The following is a 26257-nucleotide window of genomic DNA, read 5'->3' as shown; positions in this document are numbered from 1 at the left end:
TAGAGAAAGCAAGGTTTATCTTTTGAACCTTGTTGTGAAAGAATTCAGCAAGGGTCTGAGGAGATAATGAAGGGGGAGTTGGGGGAGGGGGCACCTTGAGAGAGTTCAATGTGATGAAGAGAAGTCGAGGATTAGAGCCAAGAGAGTTGGTCAGTTGGATATAATAATCCTGTTTGGCACGTAAAAGAGCAGATTGAAAGGAGGTCAGCATGAACTTAAAGTGTAAGAAATCAGCAAGGGCCCGAGATTTCCGCCAGAGGCGTTCGGCGGAGCGGGTACAGGAACGTAGGTAGCGGATATTAGAAGTCAGCCAAGGTTGGGGTTTTGTACGCCTTACAGGGCGGGTCATCAAAGGTGCAAGAGTGTCTAAGGCAGAGGATAGAGTATTGTTGTAAGAAGAAACAGCCTCGTTGACAGACGTGGATGGTGCCACAGTAGAGAGGAGGTTTGAAACATGGGAGGATAGAGATGAAGGGTCAATATCGTGAAGATTCCTAGATAAATTAGATAAGATAGGACGGGACTGGGAGGGAGGAGATTTAAGTTATAAGATGGTGATCAGAGGAGGGAAGATCAGAGGCAAGGAAACTAGAGGGTGAACAGTTGGAGGAGAAGATGAGATCAAGACAGTGACCATTTTGATGAGTGGGGGAGGTGGAGCATAGTTGGAGATTAAAGGAGGACGTTAAAGCGAGTAACTTAGAAATATAAGAGTTGGAAGGATCATTAGCAGGAATATTAAAGTCACCAAGGATGAGAGAGGGGGCGGAAGGATCATGGAAGAAGGCAAGCCAGGCATCAAAGTCACTGAGAGAGGATGAAAGGGACTTATCAGGGGGACGATAAATGACCGCTATTCGAAAAGGCAGAGGAGAGAAAAGGCGGATAGAGTGGACTTCAAAGGAGGAAAAACAGTGAGATTGAGGTGGAAGAAGGGGTTGAAATCTGGAGGAGGGTGAGAGAAGTAGTCCAACACCGCCCCCACGGCCAGCAGGGCGAGGAGTATGTGAAAATAGATAACCACCATGGCACAGGGCTGCGACTGAAGCAGAGTCATCAGGGCAGAGCCAGGTTTCTGTTTTGGGGAGCAGATGGAGGTGACGCGAGATAAAGAGGTCATGGATATAGGCGAGTTTGTTACAGATAGAGTGGGCATTCCATAGGGCGCAAGAGAAGGGCAGAGAAGAGGAGGGGAGTAGAGAAATAATGAGGTTAGAGAGGTCGGGGTGAGATCTGTAGAGTTGGGATAATAGTTGGTGAGGGGGGCCAGGATTGGGATTGATGTCACCGGCTGAGAGTAAGAGAAGGAGTAAAAGAGAGCGGAGGAGAGCAGGAGAGGTGTGGCCTCGAAGGCGAGAGGTATTTAGGTGGAATGGGGAAGGCAAAATGGACGGAAGAAAGAGGCGGAGATTAAAAGCCAAGAGGGAGGAAGAGGGTAGGAGAGAAGGTGAGGTGATGAAGTCGATGGATGGGCAGTGAGTTCCTGTAGCGGAGAGAGGTAGGGGGTGAGGGAAAAGATTAGGAAGGGACAAGGCTAGGAAGAGAATATGAATAGGGGCCATAAATGACTGAGGTACTTTAGCAAGATTAGAAGTAAAGAGAAAAATGCCCCGCGCGCCGTTAAGCGCGCGGCACCTAGAGCGGAGGCCCTGAGTGGATCGGAGTGGACCTGGGTGTCACCCCGGAGAAGGCTGTAAGGATATGCAGATGAGCTGCAAGTCCTCCACAGCACCTGAAAGGCAGCCGGTGGTAGAGCTGGGCACCTCTCAGCTGAGGAAAGGCTTACCAGGGGTTAGGCCGAAGCCAGCATTCCTCCCCCTGAGGGTCGCCTGAAAGGGAGACTACAATCAAATAAGTTCAATGGTTAAAAAGAAACTAAAAGGATCGGCTGCTAAAGTTAGGACACTAAATCAGGCATAGATGTTATTCAAAAATACCATTTTGGAAGCCCAGTCCAGATGCATTCCATGTATTTGCAAAGGTGGAAAGAAGAGAAAATAGCTAGCATGGTTAAAAGGTGAAGTAAAAGAGGCTATTAGAGCCAAAAGATTGTCCATCAAAAAATGGATAAAGGACCCAAGTGAAGAAAATAAGAAGCAACATAAGCATTTGCAAATCAGATGCAAATCATTAATGAAGAAGGCTAAAAGAGAATATGAAGAGAAAACGCCACAGAGGCTAAAATTAAAAGTAACAACTTTCTCAGGTACGTCAGCAGAAAGCAAGGTCTGTGAGGGAATCTGTGGGACTGTTAGATCACAAAGGAGCAAAAGGAGCACTCGGGGGACAAGTCTATAGTGGATAAACTGAATTAATTCTTTGCTTCTGTCTTTACTGAAAAAGATATAAGAGATCTGCCTGTACCAGAAATGGTTTTCAAGAGTGATGATGCACAGGAATGGGGAAAAAAAAACTCAGTGAACCTGAAATATGCACTGAGTCAAATTGACAAGTTAAAGAGTAGTAAATCACCTGGACCGGATGGCATACATCCAAGGGTACTCAAGAATTCAAGCATGAAATTGCTGATCTGCTGCTAGCAATATGTAACCTGTCGTTAATATCATCCATAGTACCTGAAGATTGGAGGGTGGCCAATGTGATGCCGGTTTTTAAAAAGGGTTCTAGGGGTGATCCAGGAAATTACAGACCGGTAAGCCTGACTTTGGTGCTGGGCAAAATAGTGGAAACTATTATAAAGAATACAATTATAACACGTAGACAAACATGGTTTAATGGGACAGAGTCAGCCTGGGTTGAGCCGAGGGAAGTCTTGGCTCTCCAATTTTCTTCATTTCTTTGAAGGCATGAATAAACATTTGGATAAAGGAGAGCTGGTTGATGTAGTGTATCTAGATTTTCAGATTTTTGTTAAAGTTCCTCATGAGAGACCCCTGAGAAAATTAAAGAGTGATGGGATAGGAGGCAAGGTTCTGGTGTGGATTAGGAATTGATTATTGGACAGAAAACAGAGGGTAGGTTTAAATGGTCATTTCCCTCAGTGGAGGAAGGTGAACAGTGGAGTGCCGCAGGGATCTGTATTGGAACCAGTGCTATTTAACATATTTATAAATGATATGGAAATCGGAACGATCAGTGAGGTGATTAAATTTGCAGATGATAAAAAACTATTCAAGGTTGTTAAAACACGAGCAGACTGTGAAATATTGCAGGAAGACCTTAGGAAATTGGAAGACTGGGCATTCAAATTTGAGATGAAATTTAATGTGAACAAATGCAAGGTGATGCACATTGGAAAGCATAATCCGAGTCATAGTTACCTGATGCTAAGGTCCATCTTGGGGGTCAGCACTCAAGAAGATCTATGTGTTGTTGTAGATAATACACTGAAAGCTTCTGTTCACTGTGCGGCGGCAGCCAAAATGCAAACAGGATGCTAGGAATTATTAGGCAAAGGATGATGAATAGGACCAAAAATACTATAATGCCTCTGTATCGCCCCATGGTGCAACCACACCTTGAGTATTGCATTTATTTCTGGTTGCGGTATCTCAAAAAAGATGTAGCAGAATTAGAAAATATTCAAAGAAGAGCGACAAACATGATAAAGGGAATGGAACTCCTCATATGAAGAAACGGTAAAGAGGTTAGGGCTCTTCAGCTTTGAAACACAGAAACTTGACGGCAGATAAGGTCCAAATTGCCCATCCAGTCTGCCCTTCCACAGTATCCACTAACTTCTCAGTTTCCTAAGGGATTCCACGTATCTGTCTCACGCTTTCTTAAATTTTGACAATCTTCATGTCCAAGATCTCCACCGGGAGGCCATTCCACGAATCCACCACCCTTTCCTTGAAAGAGTATTTTCTTTGATTCTTCCTAAGTCTATATCCTCTTAACTTCATCCTATGTCCTCTCATTCCAGAGTTTTCCTTCATTTAAAAAAGGCTCACCTCCTGTACATTTACACCACTGAAATATTTAAACGTCTCTATCATACTTCCTCTCTCCCGCCTCTCTTCCAGTGGCACTTCTTGATGTAGTGTATATAGATTTTCAGAAAGCTTTTGAAAGTTCCTCATGAGAGACTCCTGAGAAAATTAAAAAGTCATGGGATAGGAGGCAAGGTTCTGGTGTGGATTAGGAATTGCTTATTGGACAGAAAACAGAGAGTAGGGTTAAATGGTGATAGGCTTATGTTGAGGTTCATGAGCCTATCACTATGTTTTATGACCGAGACCACCTACCAATTTGGTAGCAAACCCTCTGGACTGACTCCGTCCTGTTTATATTTTTCCATAGGTGCAGGCTCCAGACTTGCACGCAGTATTTTAAGTGGGGCCTCTCCAGAGACGTATACAAGGACACTGTCACATTTTTTTCCTGCTGGTCATCCCTCTCCTTACGCACCCAAGAATCCTTCTGGCTTTGACCGTCACCTTTTCTACCTGTTTGGCCACCTTAAGGTCATCAGACACAATCACCCCCAAGTCCAGCTCTTCTTTTGTACACTGGAGCTAGTCACCCCCTATATTGTATTGTACCCTTGGATTCTTGTAATCCTTCTCGATCCATCCGCTGCTTTTGACACTGTTGATCACAGCCTACTTCTTGATACGCTGTCTTCATTTGATTTCCAGGACTCTGTTCTTTCCTGGTTCTACTCCTACCTCTCGCTTCGCACCTTTAGTGTACTCTCTGGTGGATCCTCTTCCACTTCTATCCCTCTACCAATCGGTGTACCTCAGGGTTCAGTTCTCGGTTCTCTCCTGTTCTCCATCTACACTTCTTCCCTTGGCTCTCTGATATCTTCCCATGGCTTTCAGTACCATCTCTATGCTGATGACTCCCAAGTTTACCTCTCGACCTCTGAAATCTTAACCAGCATCCAAACCAAGGTTTCAGCCTGCCTATCTGATATCGCTGCCTGGATGTCTCAACGTCATCTAAAACTTAACATGGCCAAATCCGAGCTTCTCATCTTTCCCCCTAAACCTACCTCTCCTCTCCCCCTTTCTCTATTTCTGTGGAATGCACTCTCATTCTCCCTGTCTCATCAGCTCGTAACCTTGGGGTCATCTTTGACTCCTCTCTCTCCTTCTCTGCTCATATTCAACAGATTGCCAAAACCTTTCGTTTCTTTCTCTATAACATTAGCAAAATCCATCCCTTCATCTCTTAGCACTCTGCCAGAACCCTTATCCACACTCTTATCACCTCTCGTCTTGATTATTGTAACCTGCTTCTCACCGGCCTCCCTCTTAGCCATCTCTCTCCTCTTCAATCAGTCCAAAACTCTGCTGCGCGACTTAGCTTCCGCCAAAGTTGCTATGCTCACATTAGCCCCCTCCTTAAGTCACTTCACTGGCTCCCTATCCGTTTCCGTATTCAGTTCAAGCTTCTCTTATTAACCTATAAGTGTATTCACTCTGCTGCTCCCCAATACCTCTCTACTCTCTTCTCTCCCTACACCCCCCCTCGAGTACTCCATTCTGTAGATAAACCTCTTTCATTCATCCCCTTCTCCTCTACTGCCAATTCTAGACTCCATTCCTTTTGTCTTGCTGCACCTCACGCCTGGAATAGACTTCCCGAGCCTGTTCATCTAGCCCCGTCCTTGGCCGTTTTCAAGTCCAAACTTAAAGCCCACCTCTTTACCACTGCTTTTGACTCATAACCACTACTCACTTGCCCTGTCCTTTATCCTCACCTGTTTATTCCCTTACCCTTAATCGTTTGTCTGTTTACCTGTCTATCTAGATTGTAAGCTCTTTGAGCAGGGACTGTCTTTTTGTGTAAGGTGTACAGCACTGCGTATGCCTTGTAGCGCTATAGAAATGATAAATAGTAGTAGTAAGTGTATGACCCTGCATTTCTTAGCATTAAATCTTAGATGCCAATATTTGGACCGTTCTTCAAGCTTTGCTAGATCGTTCTTCATGCCATCCACTCACTCCGGGGTGTCCACCCTATTACAGAGTTTGGTATCATCCGCAAAAAGACAAACCTTACCAGACAGCCCTTCCGCAATAGCACTCAGAAAGATGTTATGAAGAGCCGGCCCTAGGACCGATCCCTGTGGTACACCACAGATAACTTTCCTTTCCTTGGAGCAAGTTTCATTTACCTTTACCCTCTGTCTCCTCCCATTTAACCAGTTTTTAACCCAGTCAGTCATTTTAGGTCCCACACCAAGGGTATTCACTTTATTAATCAGTCGCCTATGTGGAACTCTGTCAAAGGCTTTGCTAAAATCCAAGTACACCATATTTAGCTTGGAAAAGGGGCGGATGAGGGGAATGATTGAGGTCTACAAAATCCTGAGTAGTGTAGAACGAATAGAAGTAAATCAAATTTTTACTCATTCCCAAAGTACAAAGACTAGGGGACACTTGAGGAAGTTACATGGAAATTCTTTAAAAAAATAGGAGGAAATATTTTTTTCATTCAATGAATAGTTAAGATCTGGATCTCTTTGCCAGAGGATAGGGTAACAGCAGTTAGCGTATCTCAGTTTAAAAAATGTTTCAACAGATTCCTGGAGGAAAAGTCCATAGTCTGCTTTGAGACAGACTGGGGAAGCAACTGCTTGCCCCTCGATTGATAGAATGGAATGTTGGTGCTAATTGGGTTTCTGCCAGATGCTTGTGACCTGGCTTGGCCACTGTTTGGAAAACAGGATTCTGGGATAGATAGACCATTGGTCTGACCCAGTATGGCTACTCTTATATTATGTTCTGGGGTCAGGCAAGGGAAGTCTTTCCTCACCAATTTGGTTCATTTCTTTGAAGGCATGAATAAACGTGGATAAAGGTGATCTGGTTGTTGTAATGTATCTAGATTTTCAGAAAGTTTTCGATAAAGTTCCTCATGAGAGACTCTTGAGAAAATTAAAAAGTCATGGGATAGGAGGCAAGATTCTGGTGTGGATTAGGAATTGCTTTTTGGACAGAAAACAGAGGGTAGGGTTAATTGGTCATTATTTTCAATGGAGGAGGTTGAACAGTGGAGTGCCGCAGGGATCTGTATTGGGACCGGTGATATTTAACATGATATGGAAATCGGAACGATGAGTGAGGTGATTAAATTTGCAGATGACACAAAACTATTCAAGGTTGTTAAAACACGTGTGAACTGTAGAAATATTGCAGGAAAACCTTAGGAAATTGGAAGACTGGGTATCCAAATGGCAGGTGAAATTTAATGTGAACAAATGCAAGGTGATTCATATTGGAAAGAATAATCCGAGTCATAGTTACCTGATACTAAGGTCCACCTTGGGGGGGAGGGGGGTCATTACTTAAGAAAGCGATCTATGTGTCGTCGTAGATAATAAGCTGAAATCTTCTGTTTAGTGTGTGGTGTCGGCCAATAAAGCAAACAGAATGCTAGGATTTATTAGGAAAAGGATGGTGAATAAGACCGAAAATACTATAATGCCTCTGTATCGCTCCATGGTGCAACCACATCTTTATTATTGCGTTCAGTTCTGGTCGCTGTATCTCAAAAAAGATATAGTGGAATTAGCAAAAGTTCAAAGAAGAGCGACCAAAATGATAAAGGGGATGGAACTCCTCTCGTACAAGGAAAAGCTAAAGAGGTTAGGGCTCTTCAGCTTGGAAAATAGACGGATGAAGGGAGATAAGATTGAGGTCTACAAAATCATGAGTGGTGTAGTAGAGTGAATCGATTTTTTTTTTACTTTTTCCAAAAGTACAAAGACTAGGGGGACATTCCAGGAAGTCACATTAAATACTTTTAAAACAAATAGAAAGTATTTTTTCACTCGACGAATAGTTAAGCTCTGGAACTTTTTGCCGAAGGATGTAATAACAGCAGTTAGTGTATCTGGGTTAAGAAAGGTTGGACAAATTCCTGGAGGAAAAGTCCAAGGTCTGCTATTGAGACAGACAGATATGGGAAGCAACTGCTTGACCTGGGATTTATAGCATGGAATGTTGCCATGATTTGGGTTTCTGCCAGGTATTTGTGACCTGGCTTGGCCAATGTTTGGAAACAGGATACTGGGCTAGATGGAACATTGTTCTGACCTACAATGGCTACTCTTATGTTCTTATGTAAAGTGAACTTGCAGAGCTATTAGTAGTATATGATTTATCTTTAAAATCCATCATGGTACTGGAAGATTGGCGTGTGGCCAATATAACGTCAATTTTTAAAAAGGGTTTCAGATGTGATCAGGGAAATTATAGGCTGGTGAGCCTGACGTTGGTGCCGAGCATAATGGTAGAGACTTTTATAAAGAACAAAATTACAGAGCATATATATAAGCATGAATTAATGAGCCAAAGCCAACATGGATTTGGTCAAGGGAAATCTTGCCTCAACAATCTACTACATTTTTTTGAAGGGGTGAATAAACATGCGGATAAAGGTGAGCCAGTCAAGGTTCTTTATCTGGATTTTCAAAAGGCATTTGACAAAATCAACCTTGAAGTAACTATACACAGGAAGTCAAATACGTTAGCGTTTAACTTTAAAAAAGGAGACTATGATAAAATGAGAAGAACGGTGGAAAAAAAACTTAGGGGGACAACTGAGAGGGTAAAAACTGTACAACAGGCATGGACGCTGTTCAAAAATACCATCCTGGAGGCCCAGGCCAAACATATTCCACAAATTAGAAAAGAAAGACGGAACTCCAAAAGACAGCCGGCCTGGTTGAAAAGTGAGGTGAAGGAAGCTATTAGGGCTAAAGAAATGCCTTCAGAAAATGGAAGAAGGAACCGTCTGAAAATAGTAAGAAGCAGCATAAGGAGTGTCAAAGCAAATGCAAGGCGCAGATAAAGAAGGCCAAGAGGGATTATGAAAAAAATATAGCATTAGAGGCAAAAAAGCTTAGTAAAAAAAAAAATTTCGGTATATTAAAAGCAGGAAGCCGGCAAAAGAATCGGTTGGGCCGCTGGATGACCGAGGAGTAAAAGGGGCGATCAAGGAAGACGACGTAGCGTAGAGATTGAATGAATTCTTTGCTTCGGTCTTCACCGAGGAAGATTTGGGTGGGATACCGGTGTCGGAAATGATATTTCAAGCGGACGAGTTGGAGAAACTTACTGACTTCACGGTAAACCTGGAGGACGTAATGGGGTAGTTCGGCAAACTGAAGAGTAGCAAATCTCCTGGACCGGATGGTATTCATCCTAGAGTACTGATAGAACTGAAAAATGAGCTTGCGGAGCTACTGCTAGTGATATGCAATTTATCTTTAAAATCGAGCGTGGTACTGGAAGATTGGAGGGTGGCCAATGTAACGCCCATTTTTTAAAAAGATTCCAGGGGAGATCTGGGAAATTATAGACCGGTGAGTCTGATGTCGGTGCCGGGGAAAATTGTAGAGGCTATTATTAAAAACAAAATTACAGAGCACATCCAAGGACATGGATTACTGAGACCGAGTCAGCACAGCTTTTATGCGGGGAAATCTTGCCTGACCAATTTACTTCAATTCTTGGCAGGAGTAAACAAACATGTGGACAAAGGGGAGCCGGCTGATATTGTGTATCTGGATTTTCAAAAGGCGTTTGACAAGGTACCTCATGAAAGGTTACAGAGGAAATTGGAGGGTCATGGGATTGGAGGAAAAGTCCTATTGTGGATTAAAAACTGGTTGAAGGATTGGAAACAGAGAGTGGGGTTAAATGGCAGTATTCACAATGGAGAAGGGTAGTTAGTGGGGTTCCTCAGGGGTCTGTGCTAGGACCACTGCTTTTTAATATATTTATAAATGATTTAGAGATGGGAGTAACTAGTGTGAGGTAATTAAATTTGCTGATGACACAAAGTTATTCAAAGTCGTTAACTCGTGACAGGATTGTGAAAAATTACAGAAGGACCTTACGAGACTGGGAGACTGGGCGGCTAAATGGCAGATGACGTTTAATGTGAGCAAGTGCAAGGTGATGCATGTGGGAAAAAAGAACCCGAATTATAGCTATGTCATGCAAGGTTCCACGTTAGGAGTTACGGACCAAGAAGGGGATCTGGGTGTCGTCGTCGATAATACACTGAAACCTTCTGCTCAGTGTGCTGCTGTGGCTAGGAAAGCGAATAAAATGTTGGTTATTAGGAAAGGTATGGAAAACAGGTGTGAAGATGTTATAATGCTGTTATATCGCTCCATGGTACGACCGCATCTTGAGTATTGTGTTCAATTCTGGTCGCCGCATCTCAAGAAAGATATAGTGGAATTGGAAAAGGTGCAGCGAAGGGCGACTAAAATGATAGCGGGGATGGGACGACTTCTCTGTGAAGAAAGATTAAGGAGGCTAGGGCTTTTCAGCTTGGAGAAGAGACGGCTGAGGGGAGACATGTTAGAGGTATATAAAATAATGAGTGGAGTGGAACAGGTGGATGTGAAGCATCTGTTCACGCTTTCCAAAAATACTAGGACTAGGGGGCATGCGATGAAACTACAGTGTAGTAAATTTAAAACAAATTGGAGAAAAGTTTTCTTCACCCAACACGTAATTAAACTCTGGAATTCGTTGCCAGAGAACGTGGTGAAGGCGGTTAGCTTTGCAGAGTTTAAAAGGGGGTTAGACGTTTTCCTAAAGGACAAGTCCATAAACCGCTAATAAATGGACTTGGGAAAAATCCACAATTCCGGGAATAACATGTATAGAATGTTTGTACGTTTGGGAAGCTTACCAGGTGCCCTTGAACTGGATTGGCCGCTGTCGTGGACGGGATGCTGGGCTCGATGGACCCTTGGTCTTTTCCCAGTGTGGCATTACTTATGTACTTATGTAAGACTCCTGAGAAAGTCATGGGATAAGAGGTAATCTGCTATGATGGATTAAAAACAGGTTAAACGATAGAAAACAGAGTTGGGTTAAAAGTTCAATATTCTCAATGGAAAAGAGTAGATAGTGGGGTTCCCCAGGGGTCTGTGTTGGGGCTGCTTCTTTTTAACATATTTATAAAGTGTCTAGAGATGGGAATGACTAGTGACGTAATTAAATTTGCTGATGACACAAAGTTATTAAAAGTTGTGAAAGTACAAGAGGACCTTACAAGACTGGGAGACTGGGCATCCAAATGACAGATGACTTTTAATGTGAGCAAGTGCAAAGTGATTCATATTGGAAAGAGGGAACCCAAACTATATAGGTACATGATATAAGGTTCCACATTAGGAGTCACCGTCCAGGAAAAGGTTCTAGGTGTCATCACTGATACGTTGAAACTCTCTGCTCAGTGTGCAGTGATGGCTAAGAAAGTAAATAGAATGTTAGGAATTATTAGGAAAGGAATGGAAAACAAAAATGAGAATGTTATGGCTTTGTATCACCAAGGAATAGGATGTGGGGATGGCAATTCCAAAACACCACAGAACAGATGAAAAGATCTTAATATGCAGTGTTTATTGGATGATAGCAACAGACTAGACAGGACACCATGTTTCAGCGCTGAGCACCTGGCTCAGGACTCTAAAAAAGAAAAAAAAATATCTATATAAATATTTCTCACCTCCAACGTTCTGAAGCTCACTGTGTGGCAAGGAAACACTGAAGCCCTGTACTGTTCTAGGCTGTCAGCACCACTCACTCTCACTCATAGACCCGCCCTCAGTCACGTCCCATCCACACATAATTCACAACCCCAACGTTCTAATGAAGCCAGAAGCTGCACCAACTTCCGTGCTGGTGTAGATCGCTGTTCCCCCATGAGTGTGTGCCCCACCCTCGCGTCACAACGTTATGACGTCGAGGGCGGAGCACTGACACTCACCCAATGGGCTGCACTGTACCTCTGCCCTCGCGTCAAAACGCGATGATGGCGGGGCGGGGAAGGCACAAGGCACGAAAACCAGAGAAAACCGCAAGCCACGCAGGGGGAGGAGTAGGGGCGGGGAAGGCACAAGTCGCAAATAAGATCGGATGAAAGCAAAACGACAGAAAACCGTGAGCCACGCAGGGGAAGCAGTACCTACTCTTCCCCCTGCCTACAAATCAGCTGTCAGTGCCCCCCTCCTCGGCGCATCACCCAAGCTCCTCCCCCCCATGCACATAGCTCCGAAGGAATCTCTACAAACGAGCCCCAACATTTCGCCAACGCAATGACGCTCATCAACAATAACAGTGCACACGTGAACTACGAGCTTCACAACGTTGGAGGTGTGAATTCTTTATATAGATGGGTGTCAAGCAAGTATAGCAGATGACAGTGTCTTCTTCCTCCCCCTGCCCCCTTCTTTTTAAAAGAACAAAAGAGCTATAAAGGAGGACAGCCTGAGTTCCAATGCCAGACCTCACAGCCAAAGCACACAAGTTACCCAGCTCCACCACACTCCCTCCCTCCCGCCCAAAAGCATCTATCTCACTCACACACACACACACACACACAGAAACACTCACTGTGCCATGCACAGACAGCATCTCTCTCTCACAAACACACACACCTATGTACCTCAATCACCCACACACATCCTCTGACCCCCCCCCAACCCCTCCACAAACAGAAACACATACAATTATGTGGAATAACAGTACCCTCCCCCACACAAACCCCCAACACCAAAATGGCAGCGCTGATTGCTCATGCAACTCACAGACTCCCCAACAAAACAATACATAAGCCACGCTCAAAATCCACCTTCTGCTACAGAGGGGAGGAGGCGGTTCTCAGACCAGAGAAGGGGGGAGGGGATCCTGAGATCAGAGGACACTCACACACACACACACACACACACTCTCTCACACACACATTCGCACCCAGAGTCACTCTCTCTCTCTCTGTCACCCACACACTCTTGCACATTCACTCTCTCTCTCTCACACAGACTCACTCTCACACACACACTCTCAAACATACACACTCAAAGAAAAACCTTGCTAGCGCCCGTTTCATTTCTCTCAGAAATGGGCCTTTTTTACTAGTATATATATATAAAATACATTTTTAAAAAAGTAATACAAAATAACACAAAAATAAGTATATTAACATATAATAAAAGCTAATATCAAGGATTATGTCATGAAATATAAAAATATCCAAACATTTAAAAAAATGTATTAGATAAAAAACATAGGTGGACATTAAATTGTGGATGAAAAACTGGTTAAAAGATAGAAAACAGAGAGTAGGGATAAATGGTCAGTATTCTCAATGGAGAAGAGTAGTTAGTGGGGTTCCACAGGGGTGTGTGCTGGGACTGCTACTTTTTAATGTATTTATAAATGACCTAGAGATGGGAGTAATTAGTGAGGTAATTTGCTGGTGACACAAAATTATTCAGTTATTAAATCTTGAGAGGATTGTGCAAAATTACAAGAGGACATTACGAGACTGGGAAATTGGGTGTCTAAATGGCAGATGACGTTTAATGTGAGCAAGTGCAAAGTGATGCATGTGGAAAAGAGGAACCAGAATTATAGTTACGTAATGCAAGGTTCCACGTTAGGAGTCACCAACCAAGAAAGGGATCTAGGCGTCATCGTCGATGATACGTTGAAAGCAAATATTATTAGGAAAGGAATGAAAAACAAAAATGAGGATGTTATAATGCCTTTGTATCGCTCCATGGTGCGACCGCACCTTGAATCTCAAAAAAGATATAGTGGAATTAGAAAAGGTGCAGAGAAGGTCGACAAAAATTATAAAGGGGATGGGATGACTTCCCTATGCAGAAAGGCTAAAGCAGCTAGGGCTCTTCAGGTTGGAGAAAAGACGGCTGAGGGGAGATATGATAGAGGTCTATAAAATAATGAGTGGAGTGGAAAGGATAGACATGAAGCGTCTGTTTACTCTTTCCAAAAATACTAGGACTAGGGGGCATTCAATGAAGCTCAAAAATAGTAAATTTAATACAAATTGGAGAAACTTTTTCTTCACTCAACGTGTAATTAATCTCTGGAATTTGTTGCCAGAGAATGTGGTAAAGGTGGTTAGGGTTTTAAAAAGGTTTGAACGGCTTCCTAAAGTAAAAGTCCATAGACCATTATTAAGATGGACTTGGGAAAATCCACTGCTTATTTCTGGGATAAGCAGCATAATATGTTCTGTACTTTTTTGGGAGTTTGCCAGGTATTTGTGACCTCGATTGGCCACTGTTGGAAACAGGATGCTGGGCTTGATGAATCTTTTGTCTGTCCCAGTGTGCAATACTTATCTACTTATAATTAAACTATGGAATTCATTGCCAGAGCATGTGGTAAAAGTAGTTAGCTTTGCAGGGTCTTATAAATGGTTTGGATAATTAAGAAAAGTCCCACAAGTCATTGTTAAGATGGACTTGGGAAAATCCGTTGATTATTTCTAGGATAAGCAGCATAAAATGTATTGAGCTTTTGTGGGATCTTGCCAGGTACTTGTGACATGCATTGGGTACTGTTGGAAAGGGGATACTTGGCTTGATGGACCTTCGGTCTGTACCAGTATAGTAACTCATATGTTCTTAGTATCTGTATGCTTCCTAGAGTAAGATGCATGCTCTGGAACCCAGTGTACAATGTCTGACTTTTAAATAGACTCTATTGGTTAATTTGATTTTTCTGTGGTGCATAATTAGTTCTCTTATATGCAGGGTATAACTACCAGCCCCCATGGTTTTTGTATTAAGTCCGAAAATATTTTGTAATAGCTAAACTTTAAAGAATGTGCTTTTTGGTATAGTTGGAGAGTAGATTACTACTATCTTTTTTTCATGGCGAGTCCCCAGTGGATTCACCCCATTCTTGTGACTAGATTGAACTGATTTGTCACTATTATCACTACAGGGAACAAATGTCACAAACTCACCCACCAGAAAGCTCTAGCCTCTCTCCGTACTTCCCATTGGTAGAAGAACAGCAGCACTTCTTACTTGTGTATCTACTCTACTGGCTTCTCTCTGATGTCTGAATGCATGGCGTCCCATCGTCGTGCATAACTTGCTGTCCTCACATATTTAGATGGAAGCCAGCATAATGAGCCCCACACAGGTAAACAGTGCTGTGCTTCAGACTGGGCAGGGAGAATCATTAAAATTTTGGTTTGTGTGCCACAAGGACTGAATAAGCTAAAAGGTGTGCCACAAATTAAGGCTTAGAAGCACTCATGATAAAAAGGTATCACCTTTTCTTAAGCACATTTTGTAAGAACGATAGCACCTATTAAGAAGGGTCTATCCATCCTTACACATGGATTTGCTTACATATGTACCAACCCATTCATACCAATAGACATGAGTAAATCACCAGAACTGTAAGCACCAGAGAAGGGGGTAGATTAAGCTCCACCACTGGAAGATTATCTAGTGCTGTGCTGAGAAGTCAGTACCATAGACACCTAAAGCCCTGCAGCAGAAAAAGAGAAGAAAACATGTGGCACTGGTACAGTTTTGGGTGTGCCCACGAGACCCAACCCTTGTCAGCCAAAGAAGACAGCTTCCCATGGTGGTACCGACAACAATGGGCTGGTGAGGTTTCATTCTGTGCTGGCTGAAGAGGAGACAACTGTGAGAAAGTATTTGAGAAGAAATTGCTAATGGAAGAGGGAGCTAAAGAAAAGACAGAGAAGAGGTGGGAGAAGGGAGCTGGATGGGAAGGAGGAGTGAGTACAAGGGGAATGGGGAGGAGGGAGCCAAAGTACAAGGGGAATAGGGAGGAGGGAACCGGAGATTATCCCAAGTGGTCAGTTGTGAAAAAATGTTCCCACCTCCAACACCCGACACCCATCTGTTTATTGATAAATATGCACCATCATTCATGTACCAAAAACATATGCACTCCACCCTACACAACTGGTCAAGTAGGAAGTACTCCTGTAGCTAGGACCTGCCCACCAGGGGATGTACTATCCTCTCGCACTGAGGATATGTCTGTAAGTTCTGCCCAAGAGGGAAGGGTTAGGACAGCTCTTATAGTTGGTGATTCATAGATAGCTGGGTGGCTGGTGGATGTGAGGATCGCCTGGTGACTTGCCTGCCTGGTGCGAAGGTGGCGGACCTCATGCGTCACCTAGATAGGATTTTAGATAGAGCTGGGGAGGAGTCGGCTGTCTTGGTACATGTGGGTACCAATGACATAGGAAAATGTGGGAGAGAGGTTCTGGAAGCCAAATTTAGGATCTTATGTAGAAAGTTCAAATGCAGAACCTCTAGGGTAGCATTTTCTGAAGTGCTACCCATTCCACGCACAAGGCCCAAGAGACAGGCAGAGCTCCGGAGTCTCAATGCGTGGATGAGACGATGGTGCAGGGAGGAGGGTTTTAGATTTGTTAGGAACTAGGCAACATTCTGGGGAAGGGGGAGCTTATTCTGAAAGGACAGGCTCCACTTTAACCAGGGTGGGACCTGGCTGCTTGCATCGGCATTTAAAAAGGAGATAGAGCAGCTTTAAAAGTAGAAACGGGGGGAAGGCTGACAGTCGCTCAAAAGCACATGGTTCCAGAATAAGGTATCTTTCAAAGATATCACCAAAACAGGGAAGATAGGGTATCCTGATAGTGAGGTTTCAAAAGAGACCGTACAAGGTCAGGTGTCCCTCCATAACTGTTTGCTTAGGTCTATTTTGTCATCCTTGAACTCTTTGTAACACCATAACAGGTCCTTGTAAGCCACACTGAGCCTGTAAATACAGTGGTGGAAATAAGTATTTGATCCCTTGCTGATTTTGTAAGTTTGCCCACTGACAAAGACATGAGCAGCCCATAATTGAAGGGTAGGTTATTGGTAACAGTGAGAGATAGCACATCACAAATTAAATCCGGAAAATCACATTGTGGAAAGTATATGAATTTATTTGCATTCTGCAGAGGGAAATAAGTATTTAATCCCTCTGGCAAACAAGACCTAATACTTGGTGGCAAAACCCTTGTTGGCAAGCACAGCGGTCAGACGTCTTCTGTAGTTGATGATGAGGTTTGCACACATGTCAGGAGGAATTTTGGTCCACTCCTCTTTGCAGATCATCTCTAAATCATTAAGAGTTCTGGGCTGTCGCTTGGCAACTCGCAGCTTCAGCTCCCTCCATAAGTTTTCAATGGGATTAAGGTCTGGTGACTGGCTAGGCCACTCCATGACCCTAATGTGCTTCTTCCTGAGCCACTCCTTTGTTGCCTTGGCTGTATGTTTTGGGTCATTGTCGTGCTGGAAGACCCAGCCACGACCCATTTTTAAGGCCCTGGCGGAGGGAAGGAGGTTGTCACTCAGAATTGTACGGTACATGGCCCCATCCATTCTCCCATTGATGCGGTGAAGTAGTCCTGTGCCCTTAGCAGAGAAACACCCCCAAAACATAACATTTCCACCTCCATGCTTGACAGTGGGGACGGTGTTCTTTGGGTCATAGGCAGCATTTCTCTTCCTCCAAACACGGCGAGTTGAGTTCATGCCAAAGAGCTCAATTTTTGTCTCATCTGACCACAGCACCTTCTCCCAATCACTCTCGGCATCATCCAGGTGTTCACTGGCAAACTTCAGACGGGCCGTCACATGTGCCTTCCGGAGCAGGGGGACCTTGCGGGCACTGCAGGATTGCAATCCGTTATGTCGTAATGTGTTACCAATGGTTTTCGTGGTGACAGTGGTCCCAGCTGCTTTGAGATCATTGACAAGTTCCCCCCTTGTAGTTGTAGGCTGATTTCTAACCTTCCTCATGATCAAGGATACCCCACGAGGTGAGATTTTGCGTGGAGCCCCAGATCTTTGTCGATTGACAGTCATTTTGTACTTCTTCCATTTTCTTACTATGGCACCAACAGTTGTCTCCTTCTCGCCCAGCGTCTTACTGATGGTTTTGTAGCCCATTCCAGCCTTGTGCAGGTGTATGATCTTGTCCCTGACATCCTTAGACAGCTCCTTGCTCTTGGCCATTTTGTAGAGGTTAGAGTCTGACTGATTCACTGAGTCTGTGGACAGGTGTCTTTCATACAGGTGACCATTGCCGACAGCTGTCTGTCATGCAGGTAACGAGTTGATTTGGAGCATCTACCTGGTCTGTAGGGGCCAGATCTCTTACTGGTTGGTGGGGGATCAAATACTTATTTCCCTCTGCAGAATGCAAATAAATTCATATACTTTCCACAATGTGATTTTCCGGATTTAATTTGTGATGTGCTATCTCTCACTGTTACCAATAACCTACCCTTCAATTATGGGCTGCTCATGTCTTTGTCAGTGGGCAAACTTACAAAATCAGCAAGGGATCAAATACTTATTTCCACCACTGTAGGTAGGAAAATATGGGATACAAGCGCAATAAATAAAAATAAAATTCAGACAAAAGATTGCAAATTAATACTGTCAAGTACTGAGCATGATGATGTAAATAGGAACAACAAACATAGTTTGAAATGTCTATATGCGGATGCCAGAAGCCTAAGAAATAAGATGGGAGAGTTAGAATATATTGTACTAAATGAAAAATTAGATATAATAGGCATCTCTGAGACCTGGTGGAAGGAGGGTAACCAATGGGACACTGTCATACCGGGGTACAAATTATATCGTAGGGATAGGGTGGATTGAATTGGTGGAGGGGTAGCACTGTATGTTAAGGAGGGCATTGAATCAAATAGATTGAAAATTCTGCAGGAAACAAAACACTTCTTGGAATCCCTATAGATTGAAATTCCATGTGTAAAGGGGAAAAGGATAGTGATAGGAGTGTACTACCGTTCGCCTGGTCAGGATGTACAGACGGATGTAGAAATGTTAAAGGAAATTAGGGACACTAACAAACTGGGCAACACAATAATAATGGGTGATTTCAATTACCCCGTTATTGACTAGGTAAATGTAACATCAGGTCATGCTAGGGAGGTAAAATTCCTTGACTAAATAAAGGACTGCTTTATGGAGCAGCTGGTACAGGAGCCAACAAGAGAAGGAAAAATTCTAGACCTAGTCCTTAGTGGAGCTCTCGTTCTGGTGCGGGAGGTAATGGTGCTAGGGCCGTTTGATAACAGTGATCATAATATGATCAGATTTGATATTAGCTTTGGAGTAAATATACTCAGGAAATTCAATAAGTTGGTGTTTAACTTTCAAAAAGAAGACTATGATAAATTGAGAAGAACGGTGAAAAAAAACTTAGAGGAGTCGCTGTGAGGGTCAAAAATTTACATCAGGCGTGGAAGCTGTTCAAAAACAACATCCTGGAAGCCAAGGCCAGAAATATTCCACATACTAAAAAAGGAGGATGGAAGTCCAAACGACAGCCGGCATGGTTAAAAAGTGAGATGAAGGAAGCTATTAGAGCTAAAAGAAAATCCTGCAGAAAATGGAAGAAGGAACCGAAAATAAGAAACAGCATAAGGCATGCCAAGTCAAATGCAAAGCGCTGATAAGGAAGGCAAAGAAGGACTTTGAAAAAAAGATTGCATTGGAGGCAAAAACACATAGTAAACAGTGGATTGACCACTGTTGGAAACAGGATGCTGGGCTTGATGGACCTTTCGTCTTTCCCAGTATGGCAATACTTCTGTACTTATATGGGGGGGCTGCTGGAGGGAAGGGAGTGAGGTGCTGGATTTGTTGGGGGGGGGGGGGGGGTTGGGAGTTGCTGGATCTGTGGGAGTGGGGCTGCTGGAGGGAAGGGAGCGAGGTGCTGGACCCATGGGAGGGCGCGCTGGAGGGGAAGGAACAAGACTAAACTAGATCCTGCAGTGCCTGCTAGATTCTATCTGTTAATGCTGTGGTACAAAGTTTTTAAAACTAAGAGGAAAAGACTATGGAGATTAGTTGATAAAATTTGCTTTTTATATTTTTATTTTGCCTATCAGTAACCTACAGTTCTTCCTTTAAACCCCAATCTTTAAGTTCCCAAAGCACAAAGCAAAATAGTGTTCACTTACCAGAGAAATGTCCTCTTCTCTCGGAACTTCTCAGAAAGGGTCCAGCGCCTCTCTACCTTCCCTCCAGCCCCACCCCACCCCTCATCCCGCCATGGCTCCAGCACCTCTTTCCCTTCCCTCGAGCAGCCTCACTCCCACAGGTCCAGCACCTTGCACCCTTCTCTTCAGCAGCCCCCTTTCCACAGGTCCAGCTCCTCGCTTCCCCCCTCCCACGGGTCCAGCGCCTTGCTCCCTTCTCTCCAGCAGTCCCTCTCCCTGCAGGTCCGGCACTTTGTCTTCCTTCCTCCCCTCTAACTACAGTATCTACCTAACGGAGCTAACAGCGATCTCCTTAGGCCTGCTCTGTGGCCTTCCTGCTGGGTTCCACCTTCTGATGCAACTTCCTGTTTGTGAAAACAGGAAGTTGCATCAAAAGGTGGAATCGTCAGGGGGAAGGCCCGTAGCAGGCCTAAGGAGATTGCTTTGAGCTCCGTACGGTAAAGACTGCAGCAGGGAGTGGGGGTGATGGTGGAAGAAGACACTGATATGGCAGATCCATGGGAGCGATAGCCGTTTTTTTTTTACCTCGGGTGTAAGACTTCAACCATTCCCGTGGCATGGTAAAATGATTTGCTCCAAATGAACAAAATGTTTTTCCTACTGCAGATTTACCGCAGATCCCCATCCCTGTGTCATTCAGAATTTTCTGTATGCATAATTTGAAAAATCCTTTGAACCAAGATAGCGCATTTAGTATTTAGGTAGAAGGTGATGTATCAATGTATTTGGGATATAGAGTAGCTTTATTCTGTGATATACTATCTTGGTAAAAGGAATTTTAAAATGGGTCATTTATGAAAGCAGGGGCGTATCTGAACTGCGGCGGTAGGGGGGGCCAGGGCCAGAGTGAGGGGGCACATTATAGCCCCCCTCCCCCCAGCCGCTGCCATTGCCAACCCTCCCCCTCCGTTGCTCGCCTACCTTCGCTGGCGGGGGACCCCAACCCCCGCCAGCCGAGGTCCGCGTCCTCCTGCCCCTGCCTTTAAAGAATTCCGTCAGCTGGCGGGGGACCCCCAACCCCCGCCATCCAAGCCGAGGTCCTTTCATTTTTCCACCGAAGCTGGCACCGACGAAAGTTTCTTTTGAGTCTGACGTCGCTGCACGTTGTACGTGCAGGACGTCAGACTCAGAAACAGCTTCATTCTAAATAAAACTAAATAAAGTAGTGCTTGTAGCAGTGAAAAAAGTACATGTCAGATAAAGTTATCATTGTCTATTTGATTTACTGATGTTTGATTTCTATAAAGTATATAAGGGCTTAGTCTGTGCTAAAATTCTCAAAGGTAGAAACACAAATAATATTAAAGGCTGTATTTAAAGCCATTGTCAGATTATACCAGTTAAAAGTTATTCTCAGATAAAATTTTTTAAATATTATTTTGATATTTGGTACTAAAGATATCTGGTTTAAAATATCAGGAAATCAAGTCTAATGCAAAAGTGATGTGGAGACCAAGCTTTTCTCACATTGCAGTGAGCTTTTCAGTACTGTCCCATCTGTGATAGGTCAAGAATAATTAAGTTACATTAGAGCTAACACTTCTTTCAAGGTATAAGTGCACTATTTCCTTTACATCTTTACTATATTAGGCAGCATAATGTGCTGTTATGAGCCTAGAATCACAAATGAATTGTTCTATGAATGAATGCACTATTCTGTACTGCTAGTAGGTGTATACACATTTTCATTTAGATGTTTTGGTTTGAGACTGTATGTTCCATGAGTTGCTTATTTTTCTTCATGTTTTCTTATCTTTTAACAGATGTGAATTGATTCTAGTGTATGATTCTTAGCTACAGTAACAGTTTAGAAATAATTTTCTGCATTCTAAATTATTTTTCACAGAATCTTTTAATGGCTCTCCTACAGGCAGCATAAATTTGGTAAGTGCTGGTGGCTTGCTTTACTAACCGCTGGTCTAACTCCTTCACCACCAGAGCCTATTAATTATTTGGGGATTTTTCAGAGTAAAATTTGTTGTATATGAGTTTATCTTTATTCATATTTATAATCACACCATATAACGCTCTATAACATAGCTAACCAATAAGACTGTATTCTCCGAGGACAAGCAGGCTGCTTGTTCTCACATATTGGTCGATGTCCGTGTCGGCCCAGGAATTGGCATTTTGCAAGCAGAATATTAAAAAAGTTTTGCCAGAGTCTTTTGGCACATGCGCAGCGCGCACCGATTTCCCACCTGTCACATGAGCAATTCTCTTCAGTTTTTCTTTCTCCACGTCGAGGTGCGGCAGTGTTCGTTTCTGCTCCTCTTCAGGCCCAAGAAGAGTCTTCGCTGATTGCGAGTTTGTTTGCTTCTATTTCATTAATTTTTTATTTACAAGATTAAAAAAAAATAAGGTTCCCGTAGTTTCCTTTTAGTTTTTTACCTATTTCAAGTTTTCTTTCTTTTTCGTCGCGGCCGGCCTTTAGGCCGCCCGGTCGGGTTCTCCCCTTTTCTCTTTTGTGCCTTTTTCTGGTTTTTTTAGGCACAATCGCGTCTTTTGATTTCGGCGAAGCCATTTTTCCTTCCATGTCATCGAAGACTCCGAGCGGCTTCAGACGTTGTACTCTGCGCAACCGGACTATCTCAGGTACCGATATCCGCGCTTGGTGTATTCAGTCTCATGGGCCCGACCATAGCCCAGCCGCTTGTAGTCTGTGTCTTCGTATGAAGAAACGGACCCAAGCGTCTCGAGAGGCTCAATGAGAAAAACTTTTGGGGGCTCAGTCCGGTCCTGCGACATCGACATTGGGGAGAGAGGTAATGGCTGCTATGAGACCAACTTGTGCTGGGAGCAGTAAGGCATCAAGTGGGTCTCCACCTGCCTCAAGGCCTCCTGTTATTCAGGCCCACGGGACCGGCCTTTGTCGGACCCGGCCCCAAGGAGGCATGAGGATTCCACATCCTCCTCATCGGTACCGAGGAGTCTCGATGACTGGCGTCGAGCGAAGGCTAAGAAGCACCGTCATCGTTTTCTTTTCACGCACAGTACCGAGAGCTCCAGGATGTCAAGAGAGTCGGCACCCGAGAAGTGTTGGCACCAAGAGGATCGCCCCCCCCTCAATACAGGAGGTGCTGGTTCATTGGTTTCCTAGCAGCCCAATGCCTGCTCCCAAGCCTCCACAGATTCTGACACCGCCTGTCCCACTGACCCCACAACCTGGCCTTGTTTCCAGAATTTCTGGAGGGACTGCTTCGTCAGTCAGCTGTGGTGTCGAGGGTGCTTGTGCCTTCTGTACCATCTGCTGCAACGGTGTCTGGCCCTTTACCTGTGGTGAGGTCCCCGACCACGATGCCGTCTGCGGCATCAAAGTCGGCTGCCACCCAGGTCAACTCCCCTTTGACATCGGTGGAGGGAGCTTCGCTTCAGTCGGACAGGTTATCGACCTCTCGACATCTCCATAGAGGACATCGTTCCTTGGCGTCGAGGTAGGTCCAGTATCGAAGCACCTTAACTCAGTTTTTATCCGACACTGAGCAGGAGCGTTCACGGGAGTCAGATGAGGATCCCAGGTACTTCTCTTCTGATGAGTCCTTTGGGATTCCCTCTGATCCTTCCCCTCCGCTAGAAAGGAGACTGTCTCCACCGTAGAGTCTGTCCTTTTCCTCTTTTGTCCGGGAAATGGCTACGGCTATTTCCTTCCCTGTGGAGGTTGAGGACTGAGATGCTCAAGGTCTTGGATTATTCTTCTCCACCTAAAGAGTCTGTGACAGTTCCTCTGCATAAGGTACTGAAGGAAGTCCTTATGCGAAAATGATCAGCCCCTCTTTCTGGCCCCGTGGTCCCGAAAAAAGCTGAATCCCAGTATCGGATCCACGGGGAACCTGGGTTGATGAGGTCTCAGTTACCCCACAATTCCATGGTGGTAGACTCCGCCCTCAAGAGAGCCAGAAGTACTAGAGACTATGCTTCGGTGCCCCCAGGCAGAGAAGCTAGGACTCTTGATTCTTTTGGGAGGAAGACGTATCGGGCCGCTATGCTCGCTGCCAAGATCCAGTTATACCAGCTCTTCACGAGCGTCCACTTACGGGACTCGGTACATCAACTGTCCAACTTGGTTGATGCACTCCCTACGGAGCTGGCCGAGCCTTTTCGTCAGGTGGTCAGGCAGCAGAAGGCATGTCGCAAGTTCCTGGCTAGGGGTACTTTTTACACTTTTGATGTGACATCCAGAATCGCTGCTCAAGGTATAGTGATGTGCAGACTCTGATGGCTGCGTGTCTCTGACCTGGATCATTCTGTCCAGCAGCAGATGGCAGATGTTCCTTGCCGGGGGGGGGGGGGGGGGACAATCTTTTTGGAGAAAAAGTAGAGGATCTAGTTGATCAAATCAAGAAGCATAATGATGCTATGGATTCTCTTTTAGCTGTATTACCCGCAGTACGTGCAGTGTTTCTGACGGATTATTCAACAGTCTTCTTAAAGACTACCTACGTTCCTTTTGAAGAATCATTCTTTATGTCATCCAGTAATACTCTGCACAAGAGATTGCTGTGAGATCTTCAAAGGATCTCCATCATTATTGCTCTGCAGCATTCTGCACGGCAGACTCCTGATGCAGGCCTGACGGCCGAAACACAACGTTGTATCGCGTCTTCAAAACTTTTAATAAAATTCTTTATTAACGAACATCCTCCAGTTTCTGGCATCCTTGGTCACTCTCCCACTTTTTGCTTTCTTTTGTTTTTACCGTGGGGTGTTTGAGTTCTCCGCTTGCCGGCGGATCTCCTCCCATGGATTCTCTCTCCCACCGGGCGCCTTCTGCTACTGCCGCCTCATCCAGAAGGATTTTTGGAGGGAGGAGGAGTGCCCCCTATACCTACTCTAGGCATAGGTACACTCCTGCTTCTCGACAACCTACCCAGGCTCAACCCCAGAGCGCTCGTTCTCATCAACAGCGTGTGACTAAGGCCCATTCTGCTCCCCAGCAAAAGCAAGTGACGGGCTTTTGACTGGCTCCAGTTCAGCATAGCCTCAGTAAAAGTGTCCATTCCGGATGACTTACCAGTAGGGGGGAGGATGATGTTTTTTCACCAAAGGTGGCCTCTCATAACCTCTGACTGGAGGGTTCTTCAAATAGTCCGGTTAGGATACACTCTCAACCTGGAATCCAAATCTCCTAATTGCCCACCGGGAGCTCAATCTTACAGTTCCCAGCACAGGCAGGTACTTGCAGAGGAACTCTCCGTCCTTCTAAAGGCCAGTGCGGTCGAACCTGTTTCACCAGGGGAAGAAGGGCTGGGATTCTATTCCAGGTACTTCCTTGTGCAAAAGAAAACAGGGGGGATGCGTCCTACCCTAGACCTAAGGGGCCTGAAAAAATTTCTAGTTTGAGAAAAGTTCAGGATGTTTTCCCTGTGCACCCTTCTTCCCATGATTCAAGAGAACGATTGGCTATGCTCTCTGGACTTAAAGTATGCTTATACACAGATCTCGATACTTCCAGCTCACAGGAAGTAACTTCGATTTCGGCTGGATACTCAGCACTTTCAGTACTGTGTGCTGCCTTTTGGTCTGACATCTGCACCCAAAGTATTCACAAAGTGCCTAGCGGTAGTCGCAGCGTCGCTATGCAGACTGGGAGTGCATGTGTTCCCTTATCTCGACGATTGGCTGGTGAAGAGCACCTCGAAGGCAGGCGCTCAGCAGTCCATGCTTATGACTATTCAGGTGCTAGAACTACTGGGGTTCGTGATCAATTACCACATGTCCCATCTCACTCCAGTCCAAAAGTTGGAATTCATTGGAGCCCTATTGAACATAAAGACAGTTCGAGCTTATCTTCCCAAGACAAGGGCAGACAACCTCCTGTCCCTGGTGTCCATAGCTCGATCGTTTCAACAGGTCACGGCTCGGCAATTGTTGAGGCGTCTGGACCACATGGCCTCCACAGTTCATGTGACTCCCATGGTACCACCTACACATCAGATTGGCTCAATGAACCCTAGCTTCCCAGTGGTACCAAGCTGCAGGGAGTCTAGAGGATGTAATCCAACTGTCCGCTGACTTTTGAAATTCTCTGCAGTGGTGGACGATTCGATCCAATTTGACCTTAGGACGTCCGTTCCAAATTTCTCAGCCACAAAAAGTGCTGATGATGGATGCATCCCTCCTGGGGTGGGGAGCTCATGTAGATGGGCTTCACACTCAAGGAGCCTGGTTATTTCAGGAAAAAGGTCTTCAGATCAATCTCCTGGAATTACGAGCGATCTGGAACGCTCTAAAGGCTTTCAGAGACCGGCTGTCCAACCAAATCATGTTGATTCAGACAGACAGTCAGGTTGCCATGTATTACACCAACAAGCAGGGGGGCACTGGTTCTCACCCGCTGTGTCAGGAAGCCATCCAGATGTGGCTGAGAGAGCACCGTCATGGCATGTTTCTACAAGCCACTTATCTGGCAGGCATAAACAACAGTCTGGCCGACAGGTTGAGCAGGATCATGCAACCTCAC

The 26257-nt window shown here is 44.7% G+C and overlaps 1 protein-coding gene across 3 annotated transcripts in view; it reads left to right on the top strand.

Moving 5' to 3' along the window:
- The window catches only part of SNX13 (sorting nexin 13), a 483917-nt gene that overhangs the window by 278489 nt on the left and 179171 nt on the right, over window positions 1–26257 (top strand). For all 3 annotated transcript variants that reach the window (XM_030201510.1, XM_030201500.1, XM_030201519.1), the window contains one exon: window positions 21644–21681. In XM_030201510.1, the coding sequence (XP_030057370.1) occupies window positions 21644–21681 (38 nt within the window). The remainder of the gene's footprint in view (window positions 1–21643; window positions 21682–26257) is intronic.

Source organism: Microcaecilia unicolor, chromosome 1 (assembly GCF_901765095.1).
Source record: "Microcaecilia unicolor chromosome 1, aMicUni1.1, whole genome shotgun sequence".
NCBI lineage: Eukaryota > Metazoa > Chordata > Amphibia > Gymnophiona > Siphonopidae > Microcaecilia > Microcaecilia unicolor.
The sequence above is the reverse complement of the archived record's forward strand: the minus strand, read 5'-3'. Positions and strand labels throughout refer to the sequence as shown.